General features: G+C 49.5%; 1 protein-coding gene across 1 annotated transcript in view; it reads right to left on the reverse strand.

The window, feature by feature from the left end:
* The window catches only part of GTF3C1 (general transcription factor IIIC subunit 1), a 68,065-nt gene that overhangs the window by 16,787 nt on the left and 35,623 nt on the right, over positions 1-15,655 (reverse strand). The window contains exons 13-25 of the mRNA XM_016136785.2: positions 14,207-14,310; positions 13,302-13,486; positions 11,503-11,781; positions 11,127-11,272; positions 9,984-10,081; positions 9,385-9,481; positions 9,103-9,280; positions 6,320-6,461; positions 5,836-5,971; positions 5,258-5,339; positions 4,929-5,117; positions 3,125-3,282; positions 1,129-1,271 (exon numbers count right to left, since the gene is read on the reverse strand). Coding sequence (XP_015992271.2) covers positions 1,129-1,271; positions 3,125-3,282; positions 4,929-5,117; positions 5,258-5,339; positions 5,836-5,971; positions 6,320-6,461; positions 9,103-9,280; positions 9,385-9,481; positions 9,984-10,081; positions 11,127-11,272; positions 11,503-11,781; positions 13,302-13,486; positions 14,207-14,310 — 1,937 coding nt within the window. The remainder of the gene's footprint in view (positions 1-1,128; positions 1,272-3,124; positions 3,283-4,928; positions 5,118-5,257; positions 5,340-5,835; positions 5,972-6,319; positions 6,462-9,102; positions 9,281-9,384; positions 9,482-9,983; positions 10,082-11,126; positions 11,273-11,502; positions 11,782-13,301; positions 13,487-14,206; positions 14,311-15,655) is intronic.

Consider the following 15,655-nt stretch of genomic DNA (forward strand, 5'->3'; position numbering starts at 1 on the left):
GGGCAACCTGGCCCCCCAGGGGACATCTGGAGACAGCTGGGTGTCACATGGGGGGTGCTACTGGCATCTAGTGGGTAGAGGCAGGCATGCTGCTAAACATCCTACAGTGCACAGGACAGCCCCACAGCAGAGAATTATCTGGTCCCAGATGTCCCCAGGGCTGAGGATGAGAAACTCTGGCTAGAGCTGTTTCCTCAGCAGTCCAGATCTGGGCTGATTTCTTTACAGTCTGGCTGACTGCAGGCAGCCCACGGCACAGAATAAACCCAAGCTCTCCTACTGACCCACGGCACGAATGACCAGTTGTGTGAAAGTATATTATAAATGATCCTGCCAGAGTCCTCTCCTGGCTCTATTTCTAGTTGTACACTTGGGCACGTCCCCCAACACTTGGATGCTCTCTGGTCCCCCCAACTTAAGCCCACACCTGTGGAGCAGCTGGGGAAGAATCCGATGAGGCTGATGACAGCTTTTTGCCTGGGCCCTGTGGGTGATGGGGTGGGGATGGGCGGGTGGGCAGCCTCGCTGGCAAAAGATAAACCAGAGGGGAATGTTTTGTGACTCCCAGCCAGCTGCCGTCAGCACACATACCAGGCCATAGGCGGGAAACTCTTAGGGAACACTCAGCCCTGCTGAGGACACAGCTGAGTGCATTTGGTCCGATGACCCTGGTCCTGTCTAGCTTGTTCCTGGAGTGAGGTATGGCACTAATACGGAGATATCAAGAGCTGCTCTGGAGTGCTGAAAACAGTAGTGAAAGTCGGCAGATGCCTCTGCCTCTACATGCTATATACGTGATATTCAGTAAGTCACCTAACCTGCTTGGCCTCTGCTTCTTTATCTGTAACAAAGGATAATAGGCCCTTTCACAAGGCTGTCCTAATGTCTAAATAACGCCTTGCCCAAGAAAGTGCCCAGAAGCACACGCAGCCCCCTCAATAAACCAAGGACAATCTCACTAGTAAGCACCAGCCTGAGACAGAAGGCTGGTGTGCTGAGGCACAACTCAGAGCCCTATCTAGATTTCACACTGGACCCTTGAGCAAATGGGATAGAGAAGAGCAAAGAATGAACTAGAAGCACTGGATTAACCCTGCCATGGAATTAGGAAATTCAAATAAGGCTTACTTATAGTTCAGATAGGCTTGTGGGTTTTTGATTATGTAGCGAGCTCTTCGTCCGACCGAATGAGATGTTTTATCCAAAGACTCTTCAAAGGTGGCGTGCAAAATGTCCCGCACGACCTGCCAGGGGACGAACGGGCCCTTCACCTGCACCAAACGCAGAGCCAAGACGGGAAATCAGCATCCTCGGAGCCCATGTCATGGGTCATGGACACAAAGGGGGGTGAAAAATATGTTCTGTGTACCCTCCTTAGTGAGTACACAGTCCGAGCTGCCACCTCGTGTGTTTACTCGATCACATTAACTTGGCATTGATGATATGCCTGGCACTGACCGAGGTGCTGGGCAGGGAGGAAAAAGACAAGTCCTCAGAGTCCTGTGGGAGAAGAATGCTCGGAGTTGCTGGGGAGGACTGACTGGAAGGGCAGCACGCGAGCAGAGGCTGTGAGTATATAAAACGTGAGAGGGTTTTACAGGCTTCATTATATGTTATGTATGCTCAGAAACATTCTGCATATTGTGCTTGAATGTTACGTCAGTAGAGACAGAATGTGCTGAATTAGCAGACTCAGGAGAACACCCTTGGTCACACGCAGGAAGGCAGAGCCGAGATAAGGAAGGGCCTTGATGACAAGGTCATTTTCTTATAGCCCTGGAATGAAGTGGCCTAAGAATATGGTGTAAGTTCAAGTGAGTGAGTGGAGGGTCTGCTGACCCTGAACATGCAGGACTTTCCTGGCTTCTCCAGCTGCATCGAAGGTGGGTGGAGGCAAGAAACAGAAACTGGGGACAGCAAAAGTCACCTTCAGGGTCTTCCTTGGAAAAGAGACAGGGTTAGATTTAGGAAGGGGCAGAGGCGTGAGAGAATCTGAGAAAATGGCCAAGAAAAGGGATCTATTGAGCCTGCAGGCAAAGAACATCCTGACACAGGACCGTGAGGGCGCTTCTCTGGCTGCACGGCTGACAGCAGAAAACACCAACAGGGCTCTTTGGAAGCTGCCTCACCCGCTCTACTTGGAAGCATTATTTCATGCGAGGGGACCTAGACCGGACAATGGCCGAGCTCAGCCTCCTGGTGCCTTCTGTAAACCAGTTAGACGGGGCATTCGCTCACCCGGACTGCTCTCCCCATGCCTTGCTGCAAACTGAGGAGATACGAACAGCAAAGGTGGCAAGAATGGACAGACTAGAAGTCACTGAGGCTGCTCTGCGGAACATGGCGAGGAGATGAACTAGGGCTGTGGAACCTTCTTGGAGACAGTGACATCAGAGGAAGGGGGAGAGTTTGCTAGACAGGGAGCAAGTCCCTCCGCACCCCCCGGGGTTCAGGAAGACACACGGGTGTGGGAACTGTGGGGTTAAACATGGGGGCGTGAACTGCGAGAAAGCAGGAGAGCCAGGCAGAGGCCACTGCACTGTTCCACACTCACTCTGTAAATACCAACTGAGAGGTTACTGCGTGGCAGGCACCATGCTAGGGGCTGCAGCAATGAAAACAAATAAGTTGCTGCGCCTTGAGAAAGACTCACTCCAGAGGGCCAAGAGATGCCAGGGGCAACAGGAGCAGCATGAAAAGTGTACATCCAAGGCAGAGAGTGAGAACACAGTAATTACTCCCATTTGGCAGGATCAATGAAGCCTTTCCAGAGATGATAAACAGTTACTAAAAGAGAAATTGGAGTTTTTCAGGCATGTGAGGGTGGGGGGGAGGGGAGCGGGACCGGGTTAGATTCCTGATGAAGAGAGAATAGCCTTGGACTGCTTTGCCTGCAGCCAGGAGAAGATTCACATGTATTAGCTGAAGTCTGGAAAGAAACATGCAAAAATGGGAGTGGTGTTAGTTTGTAGGATACTGGGAAATGCTTTTCCCAGGGGTTGAGAGGAGTAGGTGAGGTGAGTGGCCCCCCTGCACGGGTGGAACAGGAAAGAGCTCCCCGAGAGGGACAAGCAAGTGAGCTGGCTGGAGGCTGGGAGGAGGAGGGGGCCAGGGGGCAGAGTACCTTGGTGTTGAGGACGTTGCTGGCAATTCGGCAGAGCATGAGCAGTCCGTCTTCCTGCATGGACCAGGTGACACGCAGCCGGGTCATCCTCTGCAGGGCGCTCTGGTCGGCCTCATCGTGGTAACGCAGCCTTTTGCTTTTTTCTTCTGGGAGCTCTTCTAAGAACACCAAGGGGAGAAGGGAGGGAGCCTCTAACAACTTGCTTGGAGCTGTCTCTCTGGAGAGGTGAAGGGTCCCTACCCAGCGAGTAAGATTTGACCAAGGGTCTCAGTTATCAAAATCTCATTGTATTGGAAGCCATACAAACTAACCACAAAAGACAGTCCTCCTTGATTTTTTTTTTTTTTTAGACCTTTTCATCATCGCTGTGGTGGAATTTCACAGTGATGGGCTGGGCAATCTGAATGCAGCCTCATGTTAGTTATCTGCCAATCTTCAATCCTTACTGTGGTGCCAAGCCCTTTGAAGACGCCTTCACAGAAGCTTGTGGAACATGCTCAGGGCTGAATGGTTGGGCTCCTACTGTTTCCCTGCTCTGTGACCTCAGATATGGTGTGTGAACTCTGGTGCACCATGGGGACAAGGCTTATCCTACAGGGCTGCCTTAAGGACTGAATGAGACTGGGCATAAAACACCCAGTGCAGCATCTGACACAGTGTAGCTACTAAATAAAGAGTAGTAGTTGTTAACATTACAGAATATTTACTATGTGCCAAACACTGGTTTGAGCTTTTTAGGTACATTAATTTATAATTAGAATAATACTTTGCAACAATCTTGTGAGAAGAGGAATCTGAAACAGCAAAATCCAGCAACTTGCCCAAAGTCACACAACTAAGTAGCAGACAAAGAATTTGAGCTTGAGGTCGTAACCACTAGTTTTGCCCAAGTCTGTTCTTTTCAGGGGAGATACTGATGGGGGGGAGTTTCATGAGGTAGACACCATAAGCTACTGCCAATTCCAAAACACTGTTTAGTGAGCTTCTCCCAAATTAAGGCAGAAGAAAAGTAGGGCAGGAAAATGTAGATTCAAAGTGCCACCAGCACCACTGTATTTTCCTTATAATGAATTTGGGTCTTTGTGAGCCAAACTGATCTGACACATATCTGGATAGGCTAAACTGAGGGGTCATTTCAACTGATGCAAGGCTATGGGTTATGCGTACTCGCCACAGGAGCCACTAAAAACAGGGTCCCGTTTAAACGTTCTGTTTTCTGAAATAGCAAGCTAACACACCACTGTTAAAACACACAGACCGCTTAGGTGATACACAAAGTGGTCTAAGAGGTACTGGTCTCCTCACTGCCCTCCTCTCCTCCTTCACTATAGATCTGCCCAGGTGAAGAATCCAAAATGGCAATCGAAAAGGCACCACACCTGAGGGCTTCATGAGATCAGAGGAGATTCTGCAGGCATTAATGACTCTTGTTTTCCTCTAGTTTAAAAATATAACAAGCCTTGAATTTTGGCCTGATTAGCATAAATGCAGATATTAAAAGGTTAACCAAAAGAATAAAAAAATTTTGGTTATGATGAGGATTTTACTGAGGATTTCTGCTAAGGTGTTTTGAGTTGAGATGAAATTAGAAATCTGACTGAGGGCATCACTAAGTGAAAGGGTCTATGAAATACAAAGAGAAGGCAGGGGAAAACATTTCGGAAGTTCAAGATCTCTGCCTGCCAGCTGGACCTGGAAAGTGGAGACCCAAGTCGGGGGCTCGGCTCTGGCCCGGGACACTGCTGTGCCCTAAGCGGAAGGTGCGAAGACAAGGCTGAGCAGATGCAAACAATCACCACATAACCTTTTTTCTTTCTTTTGATCTTCTTTCCAGGGTCCTTCTTCAGCCGTTTCCGCTTCTGGCTCTTCCCACCCCTCACTCTCCGGTTCCTGTCCAGCGTGGGCTCCTTGTCCACCTCAAACTGCTCGTCCCTGTCAGCACAGAGCTCGGACACTGCTCTGGATTCTCCCCAGATATTCAGCCTGCCATTGCCTAGAAATCATCACAAGAGATAAGTGTTTCGAACTGAGCTCCGCGAAGGCCAGACACTGAGGGAAACGTGTGGCGGTCATGTTGGCCCTGGGCTGGTACCGTGTCTATTTGGGGGGGGGGGGGGACTCTAGCCCACATACCTCCGGCACCGAGGGGCAACGGGTGCTTGGACAGGAACGACTGGAGCCTCACCGTGAGACCATTCTCCGAAGTGGTGTTCTCCTAAAAGGTAAGGTCGGCCCTGGAGTGAACCATGAGGTTTCACGAGGCCCCAGGAGCCCCGGGCCGTAAATGCATGGAGGCACGTGAGTGTGACGGGGAGGCCAAGGACGGCTGTGTGCCAACTGCCAGGAAGCTGGCAGCGTGCTTCGGGGCGTGGGGTTCTCCCGTGCAGCCACTTTCTTACTGCACACGCACGCTCTCTCATACTGCCTTGGTCTCAGAGACTCTCTTTGTTCCTTCTTTAAAAAGGAATACCTGTCCATGTCATGGAATAATTTAAAATCCATTAGAAAAAAAACCAAAACAGTCCAGGCAGATATTTAAGGGGTCTGATGCACCTTCTATACATATGGAAGTAAATATTTGTGTCTCTGGTCAGTTTTGGTGTAACCAGTTCAGAAACTGTGAGTGGGGAAAGGGACAGGAAGATGAGCAGTGACGGCAGCCCCCTGGGGTGGTGGCCCGGGGAGGAGATGACCAGTCCTCAGAAGCCCACCTTTTTGGCCTTGTTTATAATATAGCTGGTCCAGATCCAGTTACGCTTTAGGTGTCCGTAGAAACTGGAATCGAGCCCAGCAGCACCAAGCCCATCTCCAGGGATCAAGCCTTCGTCTACGACCTCACGGCTGCCCCTGAGAGGTGGGAAATAAACAGAAACGGGGCCAAAGGAGTGAGTGGGAGCATTTTTCGTAACTTTCACCTTCCCAGAAAAATACCTGACAGATAGAAGAACTTGTCAAAACCCCAGATTTTAATGTAAAATTCTCAAGTTTTGAATTCTGGCAACTGATCCATTTTTTTAAACAATATGTGGGCTAGCTACGGTATGGCCGGAGTCTGATGTGGCCGTCGGCCACCAATTTGCAGCCTCCATATTGGCAACTCAGGCCGACCCGGTCTGACGCCCGAAGCCTGAAATGGAGGAGCCGGAGCCTGGGGGACAAGCACCACGACAACGCTGTCCGGGGCCAGGGACGCACGTGGTGTACTCCATCATGGCACACTTGCGCTCCAGGTTGTGCTTGTCGATGGCGCTCTCCTGCTCCTTCTGCAGACTGCCCTCCTCATCACTGCCCCGATCCGGGCTGCTGTTCCTCCTGACACGCGGGTAGCGCACCACACCTGGAAGACCGAACACAAGCCCCCCGATGACACCCTCCTGCTGCGGTTCCGGCCACAGTGTGCTGCTGGGTGGCCAGAGAAGAGTGGGTTCCCTGTGACGAGGCTCCCCCCACCAGAGGAGAGGGTCTGAAACTGGAAGGGCCTCCGCACAAAATGCCTTACAGCAGGTGTCAGAGGGAACAAAAGAAGAGAACTGAACATTGGTGGGTGAACCTGAGAGAAGGGTCTGTACTCAGGCCAAACTGCATAAGGTGGGAGGGCAAGCAGGCACCCGGCGTCACGAGCAGAGGGGAGCCGCGCCTTCCACGGTCAGCAGGTGATGTCATGCGCCAGCGCAGAGGAAGCGATAACCGAGACCGACTGCCCTTGGCTGCGGCTGCGGGGATCAGGGTCAGCAGGGATCTGGACGGACAGTCTGATGCAGTGTCACAGTTTCCCTGGGAGCAGCCAGGGGCAGCCAGATGTTTCCTGAGTGCCCGAGAGGTGCATTCATTTACTTGAGCAACTATGTTCAGTTATTCCACCATAAAGAAAATTACGTTTCTTGTAAGAAGATATAAAATACAATTACAACTGTTCCTTGAGTAAAGCAAAGGAAGGTTATGATAATTGCAGACTATCAAAGACCTTCTCAAAACTTGCTCATCTGGAAATTTTGGCTGGGTGCAGGGAGGTGCCATGAGGGGAGGCCAGTCCCCCACCACTCAGCCGGAGCTTTACAGGACATCTCGGTCAAGGTTTGCCTCAGCCTATAAGGTGGTGGTGGTGTTCCCCGTTTATAAATGAAGAAAAGGAGGTTCGGGAGGTGACAAAGAGCTTGCCTGAGGTCATGCCACACGCTGCTTGTTAGAATGCAAGTTTAGGCCAACCCCAGGTGTGCTGAAACCACAGCTCTGGACAGGGCCCAGTAATCCACATTTCAGCAGGCTCCCGGAGCTGCGCACGCACATTCCTGTCCCAGAACCCCTGCTTTAAAGGATGCTCACGTCTTATTACGATGCTTGTCTCTCAGTCCTTGGGCTAGAACGCCTCAAATGTTTGCTGAATGAAGGGACAATCGGGCCTGATTAATGGACTCAATAAGCCTCTTACATTTCTGCTCATGAACGCTAAAAAGGGATGGAAATTTGCCAACTGTCAAGCCTGAAAAACTTTGGTGAAAATAACATACTGGCTCACAAATTTTTATCTAGGTGTAAAATGTAGGGAGATTAGGGCACTTTTAAAATCAGAACCGGCAAAAGCCTAGTTCACTAATGAATGCAGAGGATCTGTTCTAAAATTTGTCTGGACCCATTAAAGATTCCTCTCCTAGGTGCAAATAAAACATGCACCCTTGTTCTCCCGGTAGAAGTGGCGAGGAAAGACCAGATGGAAACCGGCCTCAAGGAAAGCGCGCTGGACTGACTCCAGCCTCCAACTGCCCTCTAGTCACTTGGTAAATGGTTATGGACACTGACTGTATACCAGGCACTTTGAGCCACCACAGGAGTGAAAGGCAAATTTCCTGTGCTCAAGGTATTCACAGAATGAAACGAGTTGACAACAGTAAAGGTGCTGGGAAGGCTTTCTTGAAGAGGTGACGCTTGAAATGTGTGTGGCCCCTTGAGAGATGAGCACGGGTCAGGGGACAAACTGCACAAGCAAAAGCCTCACCCAAAGCCCGACTCCCCCACCCACGGGCAAGTCTGTCAGTTCTTCCTCCCACTACCTGCCAACCTGCCCCCTCTCCATCACTGTAGCCAGAGGACATCTCTCCGACCCAAGTCACAGCCCCTAACTGGCCTCTTTGCTTCTACTCTTGTGTCTCTCAGTCTGTTCTCCATGCAGCAGTCAGGGTGAGCTTTGAAAGACAAAAGCAACCTCATTACTCCTTGCTTACAACCATCTAGTGGCTTCTCACTGCTCTCAGAACAAACTCGGATTCTTTACCATGCCCTGCGAGGCCCCCAGCGTCTGGGTCCCGCCCACTTCTCAATCTCAGCTGCCACCACCTTTCCCACCCACACTGGCCTCTTCTGCTTCTCCAGCCACGCTTGGGGCCTTTGCACTTGCCCTTCCTCCTGCTCTTCTCCAGCTCTGGGCATGGCTGGCTCGGCCTCAATCTCTAGACTTCAGCTCAAATGTTTCCTCATTTCTGCTCTTGCCCACCCCGTTCCAATGCCCTTGACTCATCACCCTGTGTGCCATCTTGTTTATTTCGTCCTCAGCACGCATTGCATTCTGGATCTATGTCCTTCTGTGTGTGTGTGTGTGTGTGTGTGTGTGCGCGTGCGTGCGCGCGCATGTGCACATGCATCTCTGTGTGTCTCCACGAGAATACAGTCTCATGAAGGCAGAAATGGGGTGTGTTCTCACTGCTCATGGCCAGGCACAGGAAATGACACACACAGGTGTTCAGTATACACCTACTGAATAAAGAAATGAATAAAGGCCAAGTGGGGCTGCTTGGACTAAATGGGGCTTACAGGCTGGGAGCCCTCCCCACTTAAGGCCCACTACTCTCTTTTCAAAGGGAGCCCCAAGGACACCCTAGGCCTCTGTTGAGCAGCCTGAAATCACGAGGCGCCTGCTCATCTCTTCCAGCTGCAATTCCAGTTATCCTGCAGATAGCAGGGAAAACAGCGAAAACAGACGGTACCTAAAGGGGTGTTGAGGCAGACGCACTGCAGGTCGAACCAGTAGTTTTCCACGTCCTGCATTGAGTTCAGGACGTAAAGACGCCTTTCAAAGGGCCGGCTGCTGTGGGCAAGGTTGTAATGTGGGTCACAGATGGTGGTGTCAACGATGACTGCATTTTTCTTCAAGAAAATGAAGACCTACGAGAGAGACATGGTGGGGCGAGAAGAGAGTATTGGGGCAGCTGTCTGGAAACCGTGTTTAACAGTCAGGACTACCTTCATTTGGGCTTGAAAGGTATTACCTGATCTTTATCCTGAAACTTTTCTGTGGGACCAAACTGTAGCAGCCCCATGTAGCACAGCCTCTGAAGGTTCTCCACTACCGAAAAAATGTACCGTCTGGAAAACAGAAGGGAGGGGCGGGTTCCAATCGCACACACTCTTGGCTGTCTGTCATCAGGGGGTGTGCACCTGTGGCCAGGAATGTGCCTCGCTTATTCTTCCCTCTTCTACCTGGTGGAACCTGGAGGACTGGCCTTGGGCCTGCACTGGACTGAGGCTCAGAAACCCCCTTTTCTCACCCAACAATGGAGCACTGATCCACACTAGGGGTTTGATTTAGAAAATAAAAGTAACAAAAGGACATAACCATGCCAATACTTGCAGTCTTTATCAGCGGATTTTACTTTAAAATAATCTTGAACTTAATAAAATTTACTTCATTTGCCCCTGGGCTTTATTTATCTAGAAGGCTCACAGGTGACTGAATTAATAACACCCTGAGTCTTTACCACAGGCAAAGCAGAAACCTTTCCTCCTCTTGGTCTCTAATGATTCAGAACCCTAACTTCTAGGGGCTTGCTGGGACTCAGCCACTCTGCGTCAGCGTTAGGGACCTCACCTCTTGTACAGAAGCTGCTGCCGGACGGGCCTAGGGAGAAAACGAATCAGCGTGTGCTTCTTCAGAGGGTCGTTCAGAAACTCTTCAAGGTTGTCTACCTAAGAGGTGATTTTTCAGGTTCAGCTCACCCTCAAGGCCAGGGTGGATTGCGAGAATCATGAAAAGAAAATCACTATTTTCTGGGCTGCGGCCTCTCTGAACCTGCCCATTGGCCTCATGGTGATAGTGCCTCCTCCTTCCTGCCCCCCAAGCCTCCCACATGTCTGCTTTCAGTCTTGTCACCCCTCCTTTCCAGACCATCTGCCACACAGCTGGGTGCAATAAACAGGTGCCCTCATATGCTGTCGGTGGGCACACAAATTGCTATAACATTTCTGGGGGATGATATGGGAATATATTCATTTATATTAAAAAAAAAGATGAAACCAGTGATTCTATTTTTATGCTTACCCTAAAGATTTTGGAGTTTCCCACAAACATGTCTACCAAAAGGTATTCATCACATGCCATTTGTAATGCCAAAAACTAGAACTTAATGTCCAAGAATAAAATATTGGTTAAATAAATTAGGGTATGTGCATAAGAAGGAATACTATAAATGTACTTAATGATGTGGAAAATACATTATTCAGTAGAAAGAACAGATAATAAAAGAGTAACTATAGTGTAGTTTCGATTCAGTTTTTTTTAAAAAAAGGGAGATTTTGCATATATATACACATGCAAAAACATGGTATAGGGAAAAAAGACTAGAAGAAAATGTACCAAAAACACTAGCAGCAATAGCTCTCTGAGTGATGAAGTTATGGGTAATATTTATGGTAATTTCTATTTTCTCCTTTTTCTGTATTTACCAAATTTCTAAAAACATATTTTATCATTATACCATAATTGTCTGTCATCTGTCTTCTGATTGATCTATCTAGAAAACAAGTCTTCGAAGCATTTTCTTTGACCTACTATCTATCCTATCCTATCCTATCCTATCCTATCCTATCCTATCCTATCCTATCCATCCATCCATTCACCCATCCATCCATCCATCCATCCATCCATCCATCCATCCAGACAATTACAAGTGTTAAAAGTTTTCGCCTAGAGCTGAGGGACTAGCCCCTGTTATAGCCTTGGAGTCACCAATACCTTGTAGCTGACTTGTACAATTTGGACGAAGATAGAGAGGGGCAGGCAGAGGAGAATGTCGCTGACAAGAGCCCAGCCGAAGCCAAAGTCTCTGTGGAATGGGATGGGAGGAATATAGCGCGTCCATGAGGCTTCGTCCACATATACTAGGAGAAAATCAGAAACAGGGTCCGCGTCATAATAGTGATATCACCTCCTATTAGGTCCTGGTCCCCTTTTACCACAAACTTGGGCAAAACTCTCCTTGTCAGACAGGAAGCCTAGAGGTTTAGAAAGTTTGGATTGCGTCTTTATTTTGATCAAGCCAGTGTAAGGATTCAGCCAGTTCAGTTCCCTCTAGATCCCACTGTTGCTTGCCTGCCCTGGGGCATCTCACCTGTCTCTGTGGCGAGCTCCACTTCCGCCTCCCAGACGGCTCCATCTTGGCTGTCCTGAGGTGGCATGTCAGAGGAGGCCTCCAAACAACTTCCGGAGGACGGTGGAGCTCCCGTCCTGCCGAGTCCTTGCTTTCCCATTCTTCTTTCACTGCTGACGCCCAGCTTCTCCACCGTGTTGCTGGCAGGATGCCCGTAGATCAGGTACCACAGAAACATGTGGACTACCCGCAGGCGAGGCATTTTGGGCAGAAACCCTAGAGAACGCCCAAGTCCGGGAACTGAGGCAAGAAAGGGGGAGGGCAGTGCTTGAAAAATCCTGGATTCAAATCGGTTCAATTTATTTAAAAACTACCTAGTGCCACCATGTCCAGGGGCCAGGGAGATAGTAAATGTTCTTATTCTCATGGAAGTTACTTTCTAGCCGGAAAAGGCAGACAATAACAAAATACCTATAATAATACATTGGATGGAATAGCTGGTGTAGAAAATAAAGCAAAAAAGGGAGGGCGAGGGGGGCTATATTTTTAAACAGAGACCTTGAGGACGGTCCTCAAGTCAGTGATGGCAGGGGCAGGGTGGGAACGCTGAGACCTGGGGCTGTGCATCCCAGGGCAAATGGAAGGTGCCGGAGACGTGTGTGCACCTCGCACATTCAAGGAAGGGCCAGGAGGCCAGAGTGACAGGGTGGCCAAGGAAGGAAGACAGCGTGGGAGAAGAGCCAGAGTATAATGGGGAAGGGAGCCACCATGGAGGGCCTGACAGACCCACAGGACCCCTGGCTTGATGGGGGCTGTGCCAGATATTCCAAAATCTAGGTATTTTCAAGTAGTTTATTTCTTTGTTTATTCAAACACAGTGTTCCCTGGCTTTCCCCAGTGAGAGAGATGTGAGAGATGATGGAGACACAGGAACAGGGCATTAAGAACAAGTGACCAGAGGCCCTTCCTTCCAGTCATGAGTGGCCTGACGACCATGCTCGCTGCCTTTTGTTTATGCGAATGCATGTGCTATTCAGCGCCATACACTCATGCTCATGTTTCTCTGTCAGTCTGGACTTTCTGTGAAACCTTGAGAGTAAAGGCCATGCTTGCATGACTATAGCCTTCAGAAAGGGAAGTCACACAAATGGCCTCTTCTGCCTGGAATCCCCAAGTCTGCTGCGTTCCATAACTGGACATTTTCTGACCGACAGGGCCTATGTCCTGGTAAGTCACCTTTGTCCTCCCCACCAACAGTCACATTTATGACCCAGAGAGGAGCAAAGCACCTGATTATAAAGCCCTGCCATCATACTTGCCTGGCACACGTTGGAACAGAGTGGCTTGCAGGGGCGGGGGGTTGGGGGGTGGGATGAGGAAGGAGTTGTTTCTGTTAGATCTTTGACTCTGGGAAAATTTTATGAATGCTCAAACTTGCCAATGGCTGTAACTACCATAAAGCTTGTGGGGTCAAGAGAGGTAGAGATTTTCTGTGGCTTATAGACTATTCCGGCCCAAGGATAGTCAGCAGGAGTTAATTTTTGTGACTAATTTCTCATGTTGGGATTTAGCATAATTTAATCAGAGTCTTGCAAAAGTCTTGTGAGGTATGCTGGGCAAGAATCATTCCCATCTTGCAGGTAGGGAAATTGATGCTGGTGGAGGTCATGTGACCAGTCCCACATAACCCAGCCAGTAATTCAGACCTGATTCTCTGACTGCAGCCTTGTGCTCAAATGTAACATACTAAGCAACTCAAAGAGCATCATGCAAACAACAAATGAAACATAATCAGACATTGACAAGAAGCTGATTTTTACCTACAACAGGGTTGTAATTCTTAAGCTGGGTTATGCCCATTTTCTCATCAGTTTTTTTCACCCGTCCGCTTTCTGATTTAGAGGAAGCATTTGGCTGGGAGTCTCCTGATCCGCTTGGGTCCTCTTTTCCTTGACTTTCTTCTTCAGCCTCCCCTTGAGGCACTGAAGGCTGGGGCGCTTTAACCCTGCAGTCCAAATACAAGACCAATACTATGCTGGGAAAATCAAGGACTGAGAGAAAGGACAGGGTCTGTCTTCATGAATCAGATGAAGCCATTTGTTCTGAGGTTTGAAATTCAACTGCCTGTAGGAGCTGATATAAATAAATAAAATAAATAAAAAGTGTCAGGTCACTAGACAATGGGGGATGGTGAGGACTGTGGTGACCTGTAGGTCCTCTGACACTCTCATGCCAGAAATTAGGGAGTTAACTGACATCTGACTCAGAGAACCTGTGGCCAAAGCCTGGCAGGCCACACAGACTCATGTCTACAGGCCAGATCTCGGCCTCTGCTCACCTTTCGGCCACCTTTGGTTTAAACTCAGCTAATAATTCTCTCCCACCTCTAAGTTTTCTCTCAGTCCATTGGATGGCTTATGAGCTGAATTAGAGAAGACCTCAGAGAGGCAACTAGAATCAGTTTGAGCCATTATGAGACTGAACAAGTTTCACTAATTGCTGTGTCCACAATTAGAATAGAATTACGAATGTGAAGATTTTCTCTTTCTTAAGGAATCCAGAAACTGATCCACGTTAGACTAGAGGATCATGGACCACAAACCCCATACCAATGAACTCACTAATCTCACACAAGAATAAACCAAGGGCTTCGGTGAAAACGGCTTTCAGAATAAGACAGAGACCCAGGCAGCTTCACTGAACTCTCGTGGGTGCTGCCACTTGCCTGTTTGCTGTGCTTGAATTGGAGATCCTGAAACGAACCTGCTCGATGGCGCTTCTCACCAGGGGGTCGTTCTGGTCCATGGACGGGTGCACCACCAGATCCACCTGCAGAGAAGGGGCAGTGTCCCAAAGGGCAGGGGAAGAGCTGTGGGGGGCTGAGCTCCACAACTTGGCTCCCAGTGGAGCACTGGTTACACCTGTTTTCACTGACATTTCCAAAAGTATTAAGAGACAAGCAAAGTGCATTGCTGAACAGCTGGCCTCTGTTTCTGGCATCAAAATCCCTCAAGTGATTGAGCTGCCATTAGTAATGGGCTACTTTGCTGAGGAGAGGAATTCTGGCCTGGGAATAAAACGGTTTTCCCTGCAGTACCCTCACTGGGGTGTCACGGCCCACTGGTCTCAGCATCTACCTGGGGGGCCAACGCCCCACTCCTGCTATCTGAAAATTCCCCACAGTTGCTTGCGAATCCTGAGGGCTTCCATCTGGAAAAGGTAAGCGGCTTTCATTAATCTCCCCTCACTGACAGTGCCGTCCTGGGACTCCCGCCAGGCGCGCTTCTAAATAAACCGGCAGAGGATTTAGAGCTGCTTTTGTTGTTTTACCTTTTCCGAGGTACTGAAGCTGAACACTTGGAGTGGTTATCATTTCAGGAGAGATAACTAGGATGACAAATGGAAAGAACTTGGTGGAACTGAGCAGAAGGGTGTGTGACAGCTGTGTAGAAGATGGCAGACATGACGGCCTGGGACCCTGGAGGCCCCTCTGTCATTGGCAGGAGAGAGCGAGGTAAGGCTTTCTCAGTGGTAACTCCGGTCAGCAGGCTTCCTGCCCCAAATGGCCTGAGAGATGGTAGACCTCGGGGAACAGGCAGAAACGCCTAGATGGAAACCCCAAAAGGCCGCCTGGCCCAGACTCTTCTGCTCCTCATTTATGAAATGGGGACCCCTCTCCCATGCTCTGCCAACTTTTTTATGGTCTTGTGAGGCTCGAATGAGATATAGTTAGGCAACACTCAGAGAATTTAAAAGCACAGTGCACATACAAAACATTCCTATTTCCCCACCTTCCAAAGCCAAATGGCCCAGCCAACTTCCCAAAGACCCAATGGACGGGGCGGCCAGATGCAGGAGCCAAGGCAAAGGCTGATGCTGATGCACAGCATCACCGGCCAGCAGCTCCAGGAAAAAAGGAGGCGCCTGCGGCAGCTTGGACTCCAAACACCAAAGTGCTGTTGAGACACTTACGCTTATTCTGGAGGTGAATGTATAATGCTGCAGCCCTTTCCAGCTGGAAAAATGGGGTACCACTATAGTAGTACCTATGGCAAGGAGCCCCCTGGAACTCGGCGCCTACATCTTTGAGGTTGCGTGATCCTCAGCTTCTACCTATGGCACTCACTCCCCACCCCCACCCCTGGCCTGGTCCCTCCCATACTGCCTGGTGGAT

The sequence above is a fragment of the Rousettus aegyptiacus genome, unplaced genomic scaffold (assembly GCF_014176215.1).
Source record: "Rousettus aegyptiacus isolate mRouAeg1 unplaced genomic scaffold, mRouAeg1.p scaffold_m13_p_8, whole genome shotgun sequence".
NCBI lineage: Eukaryota > Metazoa > Chordata > Mammalia > Chiroptera > Pteropodidae > Rousettus > Rousettus aegyptiacus.